We start from the raw sequence: 13,305 nt of genomic DNA, 5'->3' as shown, positions 1-13,305 counted from the left end.
CCCTTGCATATAACCTTTCAATGGTTTCCCATTACAATTAGACTAAAATCCGTATTTTTTCTTGTCAAGGTCTACTAGACACAAGGCCTTAACCCCCTGATATTCCTCCTGGCATTCTTTCACTCAGCTGCAGCCACCCTCTTTCTGTCCTCTGCCTACACCGAGCATATTTCCTTCTGAGGACCTCACAGGGCTCCCCTTCACTCCTAGGATGCTCACTGTCACTTAAGGAGACCACCCCCAGTAACACTGCCCCCTCCCCAGTCCATGACCATCCTTTTCTTTCTTCTCAGTGTTTCGCTACTTGACATTATTCCTGTGTCAACAGGCCCCAGGGACCTCTAGGAAGTAAAGACCAGAGTTAGGGTTTGGGTTTTGTCAGTATAACCTCTGTTTGTCCTGCCCCTAAATCGTGCCCAATAATCATCCATTTCAGTGTACCCCAAATCATTTATGCTTCTCCCAATTTTCCTTCATCATCTAAGATTTCTTCTAATGCTGTCCTTTGATGGGTCTGTCACCCAAGACCAGCATTAATTTCAGATCTCTTCGAGCGGTAGTTTAGTTACTCAGACTCAAAGACACCGACAGGTTACCAAGACCCACAAAAACCTAAGAGAGGAAATCTACTGTTCAGTGACAAATCAATGGTAACTTTAATTTGGGGACAGAACATTTAATGTTAAAATACCTTAACTACAAAATGACTCACCCTATGAATTTAATTAAGTCGAAAGACAAAGCCACAAGACCAGAATTCTGCAGGGAAGTACGATACATCACTTTTTATGTCTGTGCCCAGATTAAAGCAATATAATGAGATTATAAAAGACAACCATAAAGGGTGGGTAAATGAATGATGCTCCAACCATTAAACAGGTGGTAAAAAGCAGACTGCACAGCTACATGCAGCTGCGTGGAAATACATCCTGGGGCACGCTTCAGGTGTCAGCACGGTTCCAGGAGCTTCCCGTCTTCACTTTACAAGAGAAAGTTACAATGTGGCACACAAAGAACGATCTCATACAATAAACACAACATTCTGTTTATTCGTATACAAAAGGTTCAGGAAGAACCAACACCAAAATATTAATGAAAATTCTGGATATTCTGAGTATGAGTGAATGACTTTTTAGTATTTTGCAAATCTTTTACCCCAAATGTTTACTGGTATCAAAAAAGTAAAAAAAAAAAAAAAAAAAAAGTGTTTATAATAGCTACTGAAAGGAGGAAAAACCTGTTGCTCAGAGGTTTTCCCCCATTACGTTGTCAATTCCTTCCCTACCCGCTCCTTGGAGGATGGAAGGAAGGAATCACTTGAGAGAGCAGCTTGCACCAGAGAATGAGCAAAGTTCCTAAGAGGAGAATATAAAGGCTGTTTGAAAAGCTGATGCATAATAATAAAATCAGATAATAGGACCTTAGCATCTTATTTTCTATTATTGACAGTAACATCAGTTACATTAGATACACTGTTAAAGGCAAGATAGCCACAAAATTCTTTTGAGTCTATCTGATATTTATACTAGGTTCGTAGGAGTTAACTGAAACAGCTTGAAGAAATCATGTTCTTCTCAAAGGTTTCTGAAGAAAAACACACAGCATCATTTATGTTTGGTTTTGTCTAAGTAACCAAATAATTCTTCATTGCAGAAAAGCCAAAATGTTTTATATCAATGCAGGTATTTCTCAGTTTCCAGGGAAACTGATATAAAATTGTCTGAAATAAAAACATTAAGAGCAAACTTCCAATGTGCTTGCACTTTACATTCGTGTTCTGACCTCGTATCTATGGAAACTTAATAATAGGCAAATGCTGAAATTGAGGTTTCTCTCATCACTTTATTGAATGCCAAAAAAGAGAGACAAATTTAAGTAAAATTTTCACAATCATGTCAAACATAAAAAGGTAAATTCTGTGCTCATGAACCCTCTTTTTCTAGTTCCCGGCTCAGCACTCCCCCTCACTAAATGCTTCGTACCTTACCTGCCCCCTTACCGGTTTCTCCTAATGTCCCTCTGTCCAGGGCATTCTCGGCTTCAATTTGAGTCAGCAGAACAAACTCTTTAAAATATACCAACATGTTTACCTGACTGGTAAATTGAGGCTATTTCACGACTTCTTTTATTCCTATCCATTGTAAGAAATATACAGACACAGAATGCAGAGGTATGTGTTGCTTCTGAGTTGTGAACAATAAACTCAAATGGAAATAACCAAACTGAAGTTGAGTTAGGCCTATCTTATGGATAAATTATAAAATAAAAAGTGCATTCCAAACTTTTTTTTAAGCACCCAACAACTGAATTTGGTGTATCTACCATTCTCAAGTCTGTCTCTTCTGTTCAGTAGCTATGTTACACAGTTATTTCAGAGCTCTAAGTCTTGGCTTCTTCATTGGCATCACAGGGAGAATATTCACAGGCCTTATTTATAGATGGAAGGGTCAGGTGAAATACACCCGAAAATATGTTGTAAATCGTAAAAGAATCATACAGAAGTCCAATTTTGGTCTCCCTACACTAGCCTACTACTGTTTTTTAAAATCACTTAGAGGCTTACCTTATAGCAACAAGCTGAGCAGTTTTCACAGGTATGCACAAGCTTTGTTTTTAAAGCTACAATTAATTTACATTAATTTGTGCTTTCACAGTATCTGAGTATTCTGAAAAGGGAGTACTTTCCACTTACAAAGCCATGTCCATCATATGGGTGAGTTCACAGGCTTACCTATTCTAACTTTGAAAGAAATTAAGTAAACCCAAATAAAATTTAAATAGAAGAGCTATAAGACATATCCTCTATGAAATAAAGAAATACTCTCTGGCATTTAAATGAAACAAGTGGGCCAGTGGGGCTTTAACATCTTTACGGCACAATGTTTTCTACTTTAAAGAACACAGTCTTGATTAATGAGCCACAGTGTTATCCAGAATCTTTTTTTTTAGAACCTAGAGCCGTCCAGTCTCAAAATTCTAGAGGAAAAAAAAAAATCAAACATTTCCTCTCCTCTCTCTCCTCTTCTCCATGACAACCCACCCCCACCCCCAGCCACTTCGTCTTCAGAATTTTCCCTGAACGTTATAAAAGTTGACTAGGATTCCACGGGCAGGAGGGGGTTGGAAGGAGAGGTAGCCATGGAGACAACTTTCCTGCAGGATCTGCCATCTCAACTGCCAAATCTTTGCATTACAAATTACAGTCTGAATTTCTCTTTTCTCCTTTGAAACTTTTGACCAACAGTCTCAGGAACCACCCCCAATCCTCCCTTAGAAGAGGCAACATGCAAGTGAAGTTGGTTAAAGCTGGGGAGCTGAAGACATTTTTGTGTCAAAGTGGGAATCTTAATCTGAGCTCCGTGGGATCGTCTTTGGGTAAAAACAACAACAACAACAACAAAACTATTCCCTGCAGCCGTTGCAGTAACGTTTCACACCGTTCAGTTATTTTAAGACCCCCTCTAACCTTTTTCTTTCTTATCGTTTTCAAATTATAGTTAGAATAAGGTCGCTTCAATCAGGACAACTCTAGACAGAATATTACTTAACGCCACACTAACTCTGTCGATAGCAGTTTTGATTTTAAATAACAAACCCTAAAATCTGTCTTAATTGTCCCGAGTATCAACTATCCTAACGAGTGGAAGTGTATCTAGATCCTTACCTCGTTCCTTCTCTTAGGTACCACCTGAATAGGTAAGGATTGGAAGATGGGATGGATATCGCCGAAGTTGGGAGTATTTAAGTTTTCATTGAGAAAAGAGAGAATACATCAGAAAGTCTTTACAAAGTCCCACAAGATGTTAAATAGAATCACGAACAGGAGCCACAGACTTGAGGGTCTTGGGTCGGGTTGCGAAAAGGGAATGAGGAAGAATTGGGCGTTCGGGTAGAGAAGAGGGAGAAAGACTGGCCGGACGCGACGGAGAAAGAATAAGGGGTGGGGACGCCAGGCAGGGCCAGCCTCCGTCCTTGGTGCCCAGCCCCGAGAGAGCCAACTCCAGGCAGGAAGGAGCCCTAGGCGGCGGCTTCCTCCCGGGGGACCTGGGGGTCGGCGGAGGCCAGAGGTAAGCCCGAGAGCAGACGGGGCCGGCCCCGCGAGGGGCGAGGCGCGCCGGCCGCTTCCTTACCTTCGGGCATCTCCCGGTCGCTGATGTGCTGCAGGTGGTGGCCTTCACCCGCTCGGAAATCCAACTCGGTGGGTTCCACGGCAGCCGGCGCCGGTGCTACGGCCACCGGGTCTCCGGCCGCCGCCTCGTAGACCTCAGACTCGGAGTCTGGCGCAGGCCCCACGCGCCGGTTGGCACTGAGGCACACGCAACAGCTCAACGTGTTCCCCATGGGGCGCCTCCGCTCGGCCCCGGACTCCGCCAAGCTCAGAGACCGCCCCCTCCCCCAACAATGGAGCGGCGGGCACCGGCAGACCCGGGCTATGCCGGGGCTGCGCCGCACAGGTAGACGCGGCCTCGCCTGCCTCTCTCCTGTCCGCCACGCCGCCGGGGCCGGAGCAGGGCTCCGGCCCGGCCGCACCCCCGCTGTCTCGCCGCCGCCGCCTCCCCGGAGTCAGCTAGTCAGTGAAGGCTGCGACCAGCCGGGCTTATTTAAAAGGGGTGGGGACCCGACAAGCGCTGAGACGCACAGCCACTGCCGGGAGAGAGCGCGGTCGGAGCTCCTCCTCCTTCCGCCGCCGCCTCCAGACTGAAAGCCGCTCGCCTGGCTGGCCCTTGCCAACCGGAATGCGTCCTTCGGTCACCTGGTTACGACGGACCAATCACACACAGAGGTTCCTCCCCGCGCCCGCCTCAGAGAGCAGGCACGTGACTCACAATGCCCCGCCCCCACCCTGCGACTGCCCCGCCCCTCGAGTGGCGCGCCCCGGACTCTTGTTTCCATTCCTCGTGCGGCACTCGGAGCTTTCCGTGTCCTTCGGGAAGCATTGCGGGAGTTTGTGAATCGAAGCTAGAGAGTCAGTGGACCCTATAGAAGGCTTGTTAGTAAAGAGTCAGTTCCGTTAAGCAACTCGGTTTCACCGGGTCTGACAGCTGACTCATTTGATGCATTCCTCAATGAACTTAGTTACACCCGAATTGTTGACAGCTTTTGTAACTAAATGCTCCTCTCAAATTGACTTCGAAAGAGTGTTAGTTTCCGCCTTCAGTTTAACCATAGCAACCCCCCGGGTCCTCAATAAAGAGCTGTGTCCGTGTCTTGAATGAGACTCCAGGACACGTCACCCCTCCGCTTCCTCCTCGGTAAATTAGGGACCGAACGCCTCCCTCCCAACTCTGAAACGCTGGGATTCAGCAACTCGATTTTCTCGCTGTTTCTCTCTTCCACGGCACGAGTCTCCAGGTTTCCCTACTTTCACCGGTAACATAAAGCATAAAGCACGATTTTCTCATACAAAACTGAAGAGTCGCAAAGTGAAGTACCGCGGTTTTGATTTAATGAAGGTGATGGTAAAGATATGTTCCCAAGGTCACATGATTGCTCAGGGGTATGGCCAGGATTTGGTCTCCGATCGTTTGGATCCGCAAAGGCACCTTATTGTGATTATCAGAAAAGAAAGGTAGAAGTCAAATTTGATTGGAAGTGGCATAGGATTTTCTCTAAGGGAGAACAATTTTTTGAAGTGGATTTTAAAATTCTTTCCCTTCCTTCAACATTGGTTAGTCCCTCCTACTTTCTAGGCACTGTGTTCCTGCAATAGCCCTGCCCTCGATGAGCTCCGTCAGGCACAGGAGAAAACAAAGGCTTAGAAAGTCCAGTTGTCTGAGGTCACTCACACTGCTGCCAAGTACTTGAACCTGAAATTCAAACCTAGATCTGTCTAACCCCAAAGTAGGTTCTGGGGTAAAGAGCTTGATTTTTTTTCCCCCCAGAAACATGAAAGCCTTTGAATGTTGTGACGTTAAGGAGTCACAATCAGGTGGTTTCTAGTGAGGACACTATGGACAATAAGGAGGATTGATGAAAGAAACAAGAGCAATGAAGAGACTTTTTATTCATCTAAGAGCGGAGTGAGAGTTTAAACTAAAGGCAGTGGCAGAGACTGGTGTGGTGGGAAAGGATTTGAGGTCATTTGGTGACTAGATACGGAGCAAGAGGGGGAAAAGAGAGGCAAAAATGGCTACTAGGGTTCTGACTGAGGCAACTAGGGAGAGCACAGTGACTTTTTCCTAGACAGTGCAGAAAGAGGAAGAGGTTTGAGGAGGAAGATCATTTGGGGCTCTGTTAATGAGAGCATGGAATTAGAGCTCTCCAGTTGAAAGTTAGATGTAAACTTCTGTAGGCCAAGTCCATTTTGTGATATCCCATCTTATGTTTTTGAAAATAACACATACTAAATCAATTTTAAAATGTAGTTGGGGAAATCCCCTAACGCTGTGCTGACAGTTAAGACTATGATATTTTTCATGGAGCAAATTGGAATCTATGGTTTTAGTAAATGACATGTCCTATGTAAACTAAAACTGTTAAATGAGAACAATATTAAAATTGTCATTGGAGTACGTACAAAGTAGTTGAAGCCATGGGTGTAGAGGTAATTGCCTCGAGAAGACATGTATAATAAGGAAAGGGATGAAGGGAGGAAGAGAGGGAACTTCACAAATAGGGAAATTTAAATGGCGTTCAAGTAAACCTGCCAAAGGGAGAAGTGGAAATCAAGGGACCTGTGTATTAATCAGAAGTGGCTGATCAGCTGAGTTCCATGAGGGTAGAAATCACATCTGCTCTTTTCTGGAACAGAGCACCTAGCACAGTACCTGGCCAGTAGAAGCTCTAATTTGTAATTCCCCAAACAGAGTCCAGTGTTGTCCAGAGGGCAGGAAAGTTACAAGTACCACTGACCGTGGTACATGGGTAACTGAGGATGGGTGCAAACTGGAAGGCAAGCAGTGAGTAAAAGAAAGAAATAGGCGGTGATAAAGTGGAGACAAGGATTTTCTTCCCAAACATTTGACTGAGAAGAGAGGTGTGCCAGTCATTAGAAGGAAATGTGCAGTTAATGATTTTTTAAGATGGAAAAAAAATGTGAGTATATTTATATGTTAAAGGGTATGAGCCGATGGAGAAAAAACGAGTTTGAGGTTAGAGGAGATGGGAAAATTGACAGAGCAAGGTCCTCAAGAAGGCAGAAGTGGATGTCCTCCAGGGCAGACATAGATTAGCTTTGGATTGAGAGAAAAGCAAGGAAGGAAACAGGACCTGGGTGACAGATGCCTGTTCTGGGTCTGTCAGAATAGAGACATTTCTGATAGAGAAGATGTTTAAGAAGAGCTCATCTGATGACCTCTATTTTTCTCTGTTATAATAGGCTTCTGTTTGGAAAGCTACTCCAGGAAAGTGAGGATAATGTGTAAAGAAGTTTAAACACTAGAAAAGCTTGATATACCTAATAAAAAGAAAATGATAGCTTCCCTCAAGGTGACTTGGACAAAAAAGTGTGTGTGATTTCCAAGATGATCTATGTATAAAATAATTTGCCCTGTGGCCATATCATAAGTCCATATTTTTTTGCAAATGAAATCATATTAGTCCAGAGTTTATTTGCTCAAAACTACTAGGGAAACAGTAGGATCTAGTTTAAATTGCTGTCAAAAAAGCAGGAATTCACTTCAATTTTAATTCTGAAGCTACCTTGTTGCTGATGTTATATTGGTGGGGTCAGGTCAGCAAATAAATCAAATCTTTAACTAGGAAAATAAGACTTCTATTTTCATAGGTATATTTGTTTCCTGTGGCTGCTATAACAAATTACCACAAGCATGGTGCTTTAAAATAGCAGAAATTGATCTTCTCATAGTTCTAGAGGCCAAAAGTCTGAAATCAGTAGCAGTGTGCCAAAATCAAAGGCACTGTGTTGGCAGTGTCCTCCTTCCTCCAGAGGCTCTAGGGGAGAATCCGTTCCTCGCCTCTTCCAGCTCCAAGTATCTGCCAGCATTCTTCGAATTGTCGCCATGTCACTCGAGTCTTCCAGGCCAGCATCTTCAAATTTCTCTTTGCCAGGTCTTCACATCACCTTTTCCATTGTGTATTTCTGATTCACCTTTCCCTAGTTCTCAAATATACATGTGATTGCATTTCTAGCCCCTAGATTATAATCCAGGATAATCTCCATCACTTTTTTATATAAAGCAACATGTACAGATACTCAGGACCAGGATGTGAATAATGTTTGAGGGTCCCCTCCCAAACTACACAACAATAGGGAATGTTAGATAAAGCAGGGTAGGGAACTGGAAAGAACAAAAATTCTCCAGAAAACCAGGGTCAGGCCCTTGCTTTGTTACAACCGATCTGTATTTCCTAGGCAAAGTCACCTCTTCAAGGCTCACATTTATCATCTATAATACAGATGTGTAAGATGTTGGGTTTAGGAAAATAGATGCTCCCTAGAAAGAGATGGGAATACCAGATCACCTGACTTGCCTCTTGAGAAACCTATACGCAGGTCAGGAAGCAACAGTTAGAACTGGACATGGAACAACACACTGGTTCCAAATAGGAAAAGGAGTAAGTCAAGGCTGTATATTGTCACCCTGCTTATTTAACTTATATGTAGAGTACACCATGAGAAATGCTGGGCTGGAAGAAGCACAAGCTGGAATCAAGATCGCCAGGAGAAATATCAATAACCTCAGATATGCAGATGACACCACCCTTATGGCAGAAAGTGAAGAAGAACTAACAGCCTCTTGATGAAAGTGAAAGAGGAGAGTGAAAAAGTTGGCTTAAAGCTCAACATTCAGAAAACTAACATCATGGCATCCAGTCCCATCACTTCATGGCAAATAGATGGGAAACAGTGGAAACAGTGGCTGACTTTATTTTTCTGGGCTCCAAAATCACTGCAGATGGTGACTGCAGCCATGAAATTAAAAGACGCTTACTCCTTGGAAGGAAAGTTATGACCAACCTAGATAGCATATTAAAAAGCAGAGACATTACTTTGCCAACAAAGGTCCGTCTGGTCAAGGCTATGGTTTTTCCAGTGGTCATGTATGGATGTGAGAGTTGGACTGTGAAGAAAGCTGAGCACCGAAGAATTGATGCTTTTGAACTGTGGTGTTGGAGAAGACTCTTGAGAGTCCCTTGGACTGCAAGGAGATCCAACCAGTCCATCCTAAAGGAGATCAGTCCTGGGTGTTCATTGGAAGTACTGATGCTGAAGCTGAAACTCCAATACTTCGGCCACCTCATGCGAAGTGTTGACTCATTGGAAAAGACCCTGATGCTGGGAGGGATTGGGGGCAGGAGAAAAAGGGGATGACACAGGATGAGATGGTTGGATGGCATCACCGACTTGATGGACATGGGTTTGAGTGGACTCCAGGAGTTGGTGATGGACAGCCTGGCGTGCTGCGATTCATGGGGTCGCAAAGAGTTGGGACACAACTGAGCGACTGAACTGAACTGAAGGTTCCTTTTAAGGGCTTCCCTGGTGGCTCAGTTGGTAATGAATCTGCTTGCAATGCAGGAGACTTCCTATAACACAAGAAACCCAGATTTGATCCTTAGGTCAGAAAGATCCCCTGGAGAAGGAAATGGCAACCCACTCCAGTATTCTTGCCTGGAAAATCCCAAGGACAGAGGAACCTGGTGGGCTACAGTTCATGGGGTCGCAAGAATTGGACATGATTTAGCAATTAAACCACCACCAAGGTTTCTTTCAGCTTCAAAATTATATTAGATATAGATAGCAGAACTGTCATATTTATCCTTCATTCTCTAAGGGAAGATAAACAGTGAGAAAGAGAGGCTGACAGACATGTTTTACATACCTTTCTAGCAACCAGAAAGGTACCAGAATAGTGGAACTAAGTCTCCAGCCCACATCTCAAACCCTACAAGACCATAAAGACAGCTCCCTTTGTTTGTATTCAGAGCTTAAAAGCAACATTTAGAACTAATTCTGTGTTCCAAAGACACTGATTTCAGGAAGTCCTGACCCCTAGGGAAAAAAATATATCTTCTATTGTAAATCGATGAATTGCCTTTCTGGCTGAGAAGCCAAATTTTAGAGGTTTCCTTAGGCTTGACCAATATGACATGACCTAATAAAATATAGTTTCTTAGTGCCCACTGATTTGTGTTACCTGCTGAGGTTTATCCTGAAATAGCCTAGAACTTATTTTATTTAAAAACATTTACTCAATGTAAATAATAACAACAACAACAATAAGGGTGTCTCACATGCGCTGAAGACTTACTCAATGTCGGCACAAGGCTAACTACATGAATTGTTTCACATGTCCTCCATAATTTTCCATTGAAATAAGTTCCTGTTCAACAAATCATCATGGAACGCTTGCTGTGCGCCAGGCATGTAATTTACGCTGGGAATATAAGGGTGAGCAAAGGAACTTAATGTCTAAAAGAGGAGACAAATATTTAAGCAAGTATCACAGAAAGAAATGTACCATTAACAGCTGCGTTAAATGCTACATATCCAAAGAAAGCACCTGGTGCTACTGTACTCATTGCAAAGATAAATCACTTTAAAAGAAATGATGTGAACTGTTCCAAGTCACAACTGAAGTAAGAAGAAAAGTCCAGCTTTTGGTCGAGAACTATTGACTTGGAACCCCTTGAGAACTCTGGGTCTGCTATGCCTTGACCCACGCCTGATTGCTCGATCATTATTTGAAGATCTATACGCTTGTCTTTTCTGTTGGCAATTATTAAGTGGACATTTCCCACCTTGACTACTTGGCTCCATAGTTTAGTTTTATTGACTCTTCTGAACATTCCTCATATGTGAAAATTCTACAAAGAACCCTCAAGTCATTTCTGGAGTCTCTGACACTGACTTGTTATCTCATTCTATTAAGAGTTTGATTCCAGGGCCACTTCTGAAAAGTGAAAGTGTGTACTCAGTAAATTCCTGAAGCTGACAAAAACCCTTTGGCTATTATTCAAAAATGTCTACTACAGTGAACTAAAGTGGTAAGTTATTTCCGCACTCACACACGACCCCTGCCTTCAAAGTAGAGCACCAAACTATGTTTACCACTGGGTCTAAAACCATTTCCCCTTGAAGATAATATGGAATAATTTGATAATGATGGCGGCCTGGAAAGCTATGTTGACACAAATCTATTTAAATCTGCTACGCTTTAAGAAAGTTATTTTAACTGACCCCAATTGTATGCAATAAATTCCTTGTATAGGATTTTGTAATTAAACTTCACACACTATTAACTAGAAATGGTATTAGTAAATACAGTCTTTCCTCTTATATTAACACAGCTACACTTAGGGTGAACTCTAAGTTTATCCCCTACAGTATAGTCATTTTTTCATATATAAGCAATATATTTTATGTGGGCAATGCCAGAAAAAGCCAAAATTCATCATGCATTTTATAGTTCCTATAGGTAAATATAAGCAGAAATGTTGACTGTACAACTAGTTTAATTTTTTAAAAAACCTAGTTTCAAATCTTTCTTTCCATTTGCATCCAAGATTATAATACAAATTAGTTATTTTTTAAAATTGACTTTTTGAAAACATTTTTATAATTTGAACTAATGGCAAAAAATGACTTAAAAGAGGTATTTTTTTCCCCTTAATAAAGAAGCAATTTTGAAGAGCTTTCCTCTGAGCAGCTCACTGGCAAACTAGTCAAGGAGTGACCCTGAGACTTATATTATCACCATTACATACTCAAAAGCAAGGACCCTGATCAAGTAAACAGCACAATTCAAACTGAAACACCAACCAAACCACTTTCCAGTCCCATTAAAATTGGTGACAAATGCCATTTAACCCCAAAGACCTGCTCTTCCATTCGTCCCTCCTCCCCTCCTTAACCTGTGAGAGCAGAAGATTCCTGAGAAATCATTTTCATTCTGCCTAGATCTGGTCAGCCCTACTTTAGAAATCCTTAAGTAAATACTTATAATCCCTGTTCTATTCAAGTGATCAGTCAAAGAGGACATGACATATTCTCTTACATGCCAAAGAGCTGTTTCCTTTCCTAATTAGGGGAGAACACTGCAAATGATAGTTCTAAATAAATGTATAATGTAATCTACTGATAATGACAATGTAAATATTATGGCAATTAGGGAAACAAATGTACATATATTTGAATATTCCTCAGAGGCTGAAATCCTTCCATGGTAAATCTTTGGCAGAAAAACTCTCTGGTGGGTGGGTTCCGCTGAGGAAGTGGGGTGTTCGACTTGGCTTCTGGCTCAGGCTCTAGGAGATGATTTGAGGAGGGAGATTCCAAGAGAAGGAGCCACTTGCAGTAAATTACCTTTCAGGAGAGAATCAGGAATCCCTGTTCTCATGGTTTCAAATCCTGGGTGGGGTAAGACTAGATGTCCCCTTGGCAAGAGGTGTTGAGGAACAGAAGACAGACAGTTTGCAGGGATCTGGGCAATCTGTCTTTCTGAGCAGAGCCCTACTTCAGAGTTCACATATACATGGTAACCAGAGATCAAAAGCATTGTTTCACTGTGAGAACATTTTTCTCCAGATAAGGTGGTACTTCTTCATAAAGCATTCATAAGAAGAAAAAAATATGAAAGACTATACTATGAATTACAACATCTGCACTGATATTATGCAAGTCCTACTTAATTTTAGGCCATGTTTATCTAGTCTTAGTCTTCCCACCATTAAAAAGGGATTGCACCATTCCCTCACACCATATATAAAAGTAACACAAAATAGTTTACAGATTTAAATGTAAGAATGGAGCCCATAAAACTCCTAGGAGACAACATAGGCAGACCACTGTTTAACAAATTGTAGCAACATTTTTTTTAATAAGTCTCCTAAGGCAAAAGAAACAAATGCAAAAATAAACAAATGGGGCCTAATCAGACTTACAGGCTTTTGCACAGCAAAGGAAACCACTGACAAAACAAAAAGGCAATCTATGGAATGGGGACAAATATTTGCAAATGATGGGACTGACAAGAGGCTAATATTTAAAATATACAAAGAGCTCATATAACTCAATATAAAAAAACCCCAAACAACCCAATCAAAAAATGGTCAGAACATCTAAATATACATTTTTCTGAAGAAAATATACAGATGGCTAATAGGCATATGAAAAGATATTCAACACAACTAGTTAATAGAGAAATGCAAATCAAAGACAACAATGAGATATCACCTCACACCTATTAATGGTTAGCATTCAAAAACAACAAATGTTGGAAAGGATGCAGAGAAAAGGGAACCCTCCTACACAGCTGGTGGGAATATAAATTTGTACAGCCTTGTGGCTCAGCTGGTAAAGAATCTGTCTGCAATGCGGGAGACCTGGGTTTGATCCCTGGG

The 13,305-nt window shown here is 42.1% G+C and overlaps 1 protein-coding gene across 4 annotated transcripts in view; it reads right to left on the bottom strand.

The window, feature by feature from the left end:
- LOC122696613 (cyclin-Y-like protein 1) overlaps positions 1-13,305 on the bottom strand; it is a 103,479-nt gene that overhangs the window by 33,026 nt on the left and 57,148 nt on the right. The window contains exon 1 of one of the 4 annotated variants that reach the window (XM_043906846.1): positions 4,131-4,694. The exons of the other annotated variants lie outside the window; for them this stretch is intronic. Coding sequence (XP_043762781.1) covers positions 4,131-4,341 — 211 coding nt within the window. The 5' untranslated portion in view covers positions 4,342-4,694. Of the gene's footprint in view, positions 1-4,130; positions 4,695-13,305 lie in introns of those variants that run through there. 4 annotated transcript variants of the gene reach the window in all.

This window comes from Cervus elaphus, chromosome 6, assembly GCF_910594005.1.
Source record: "Cervus elaphus chromosome 6, mCerEla1.1, whole genome shotgun sequence".
NCBI lineage: Eukaryota > Metazoa > Chordata > Mammalia > Artiodactyla > Cervidae > Cervus > Cervus elaphus.
The sequence above is the reverse complement of the archived record's forward strand: the minus strand, read 5'-3'. Positions and strand labels throughout refer to the sequence as shown.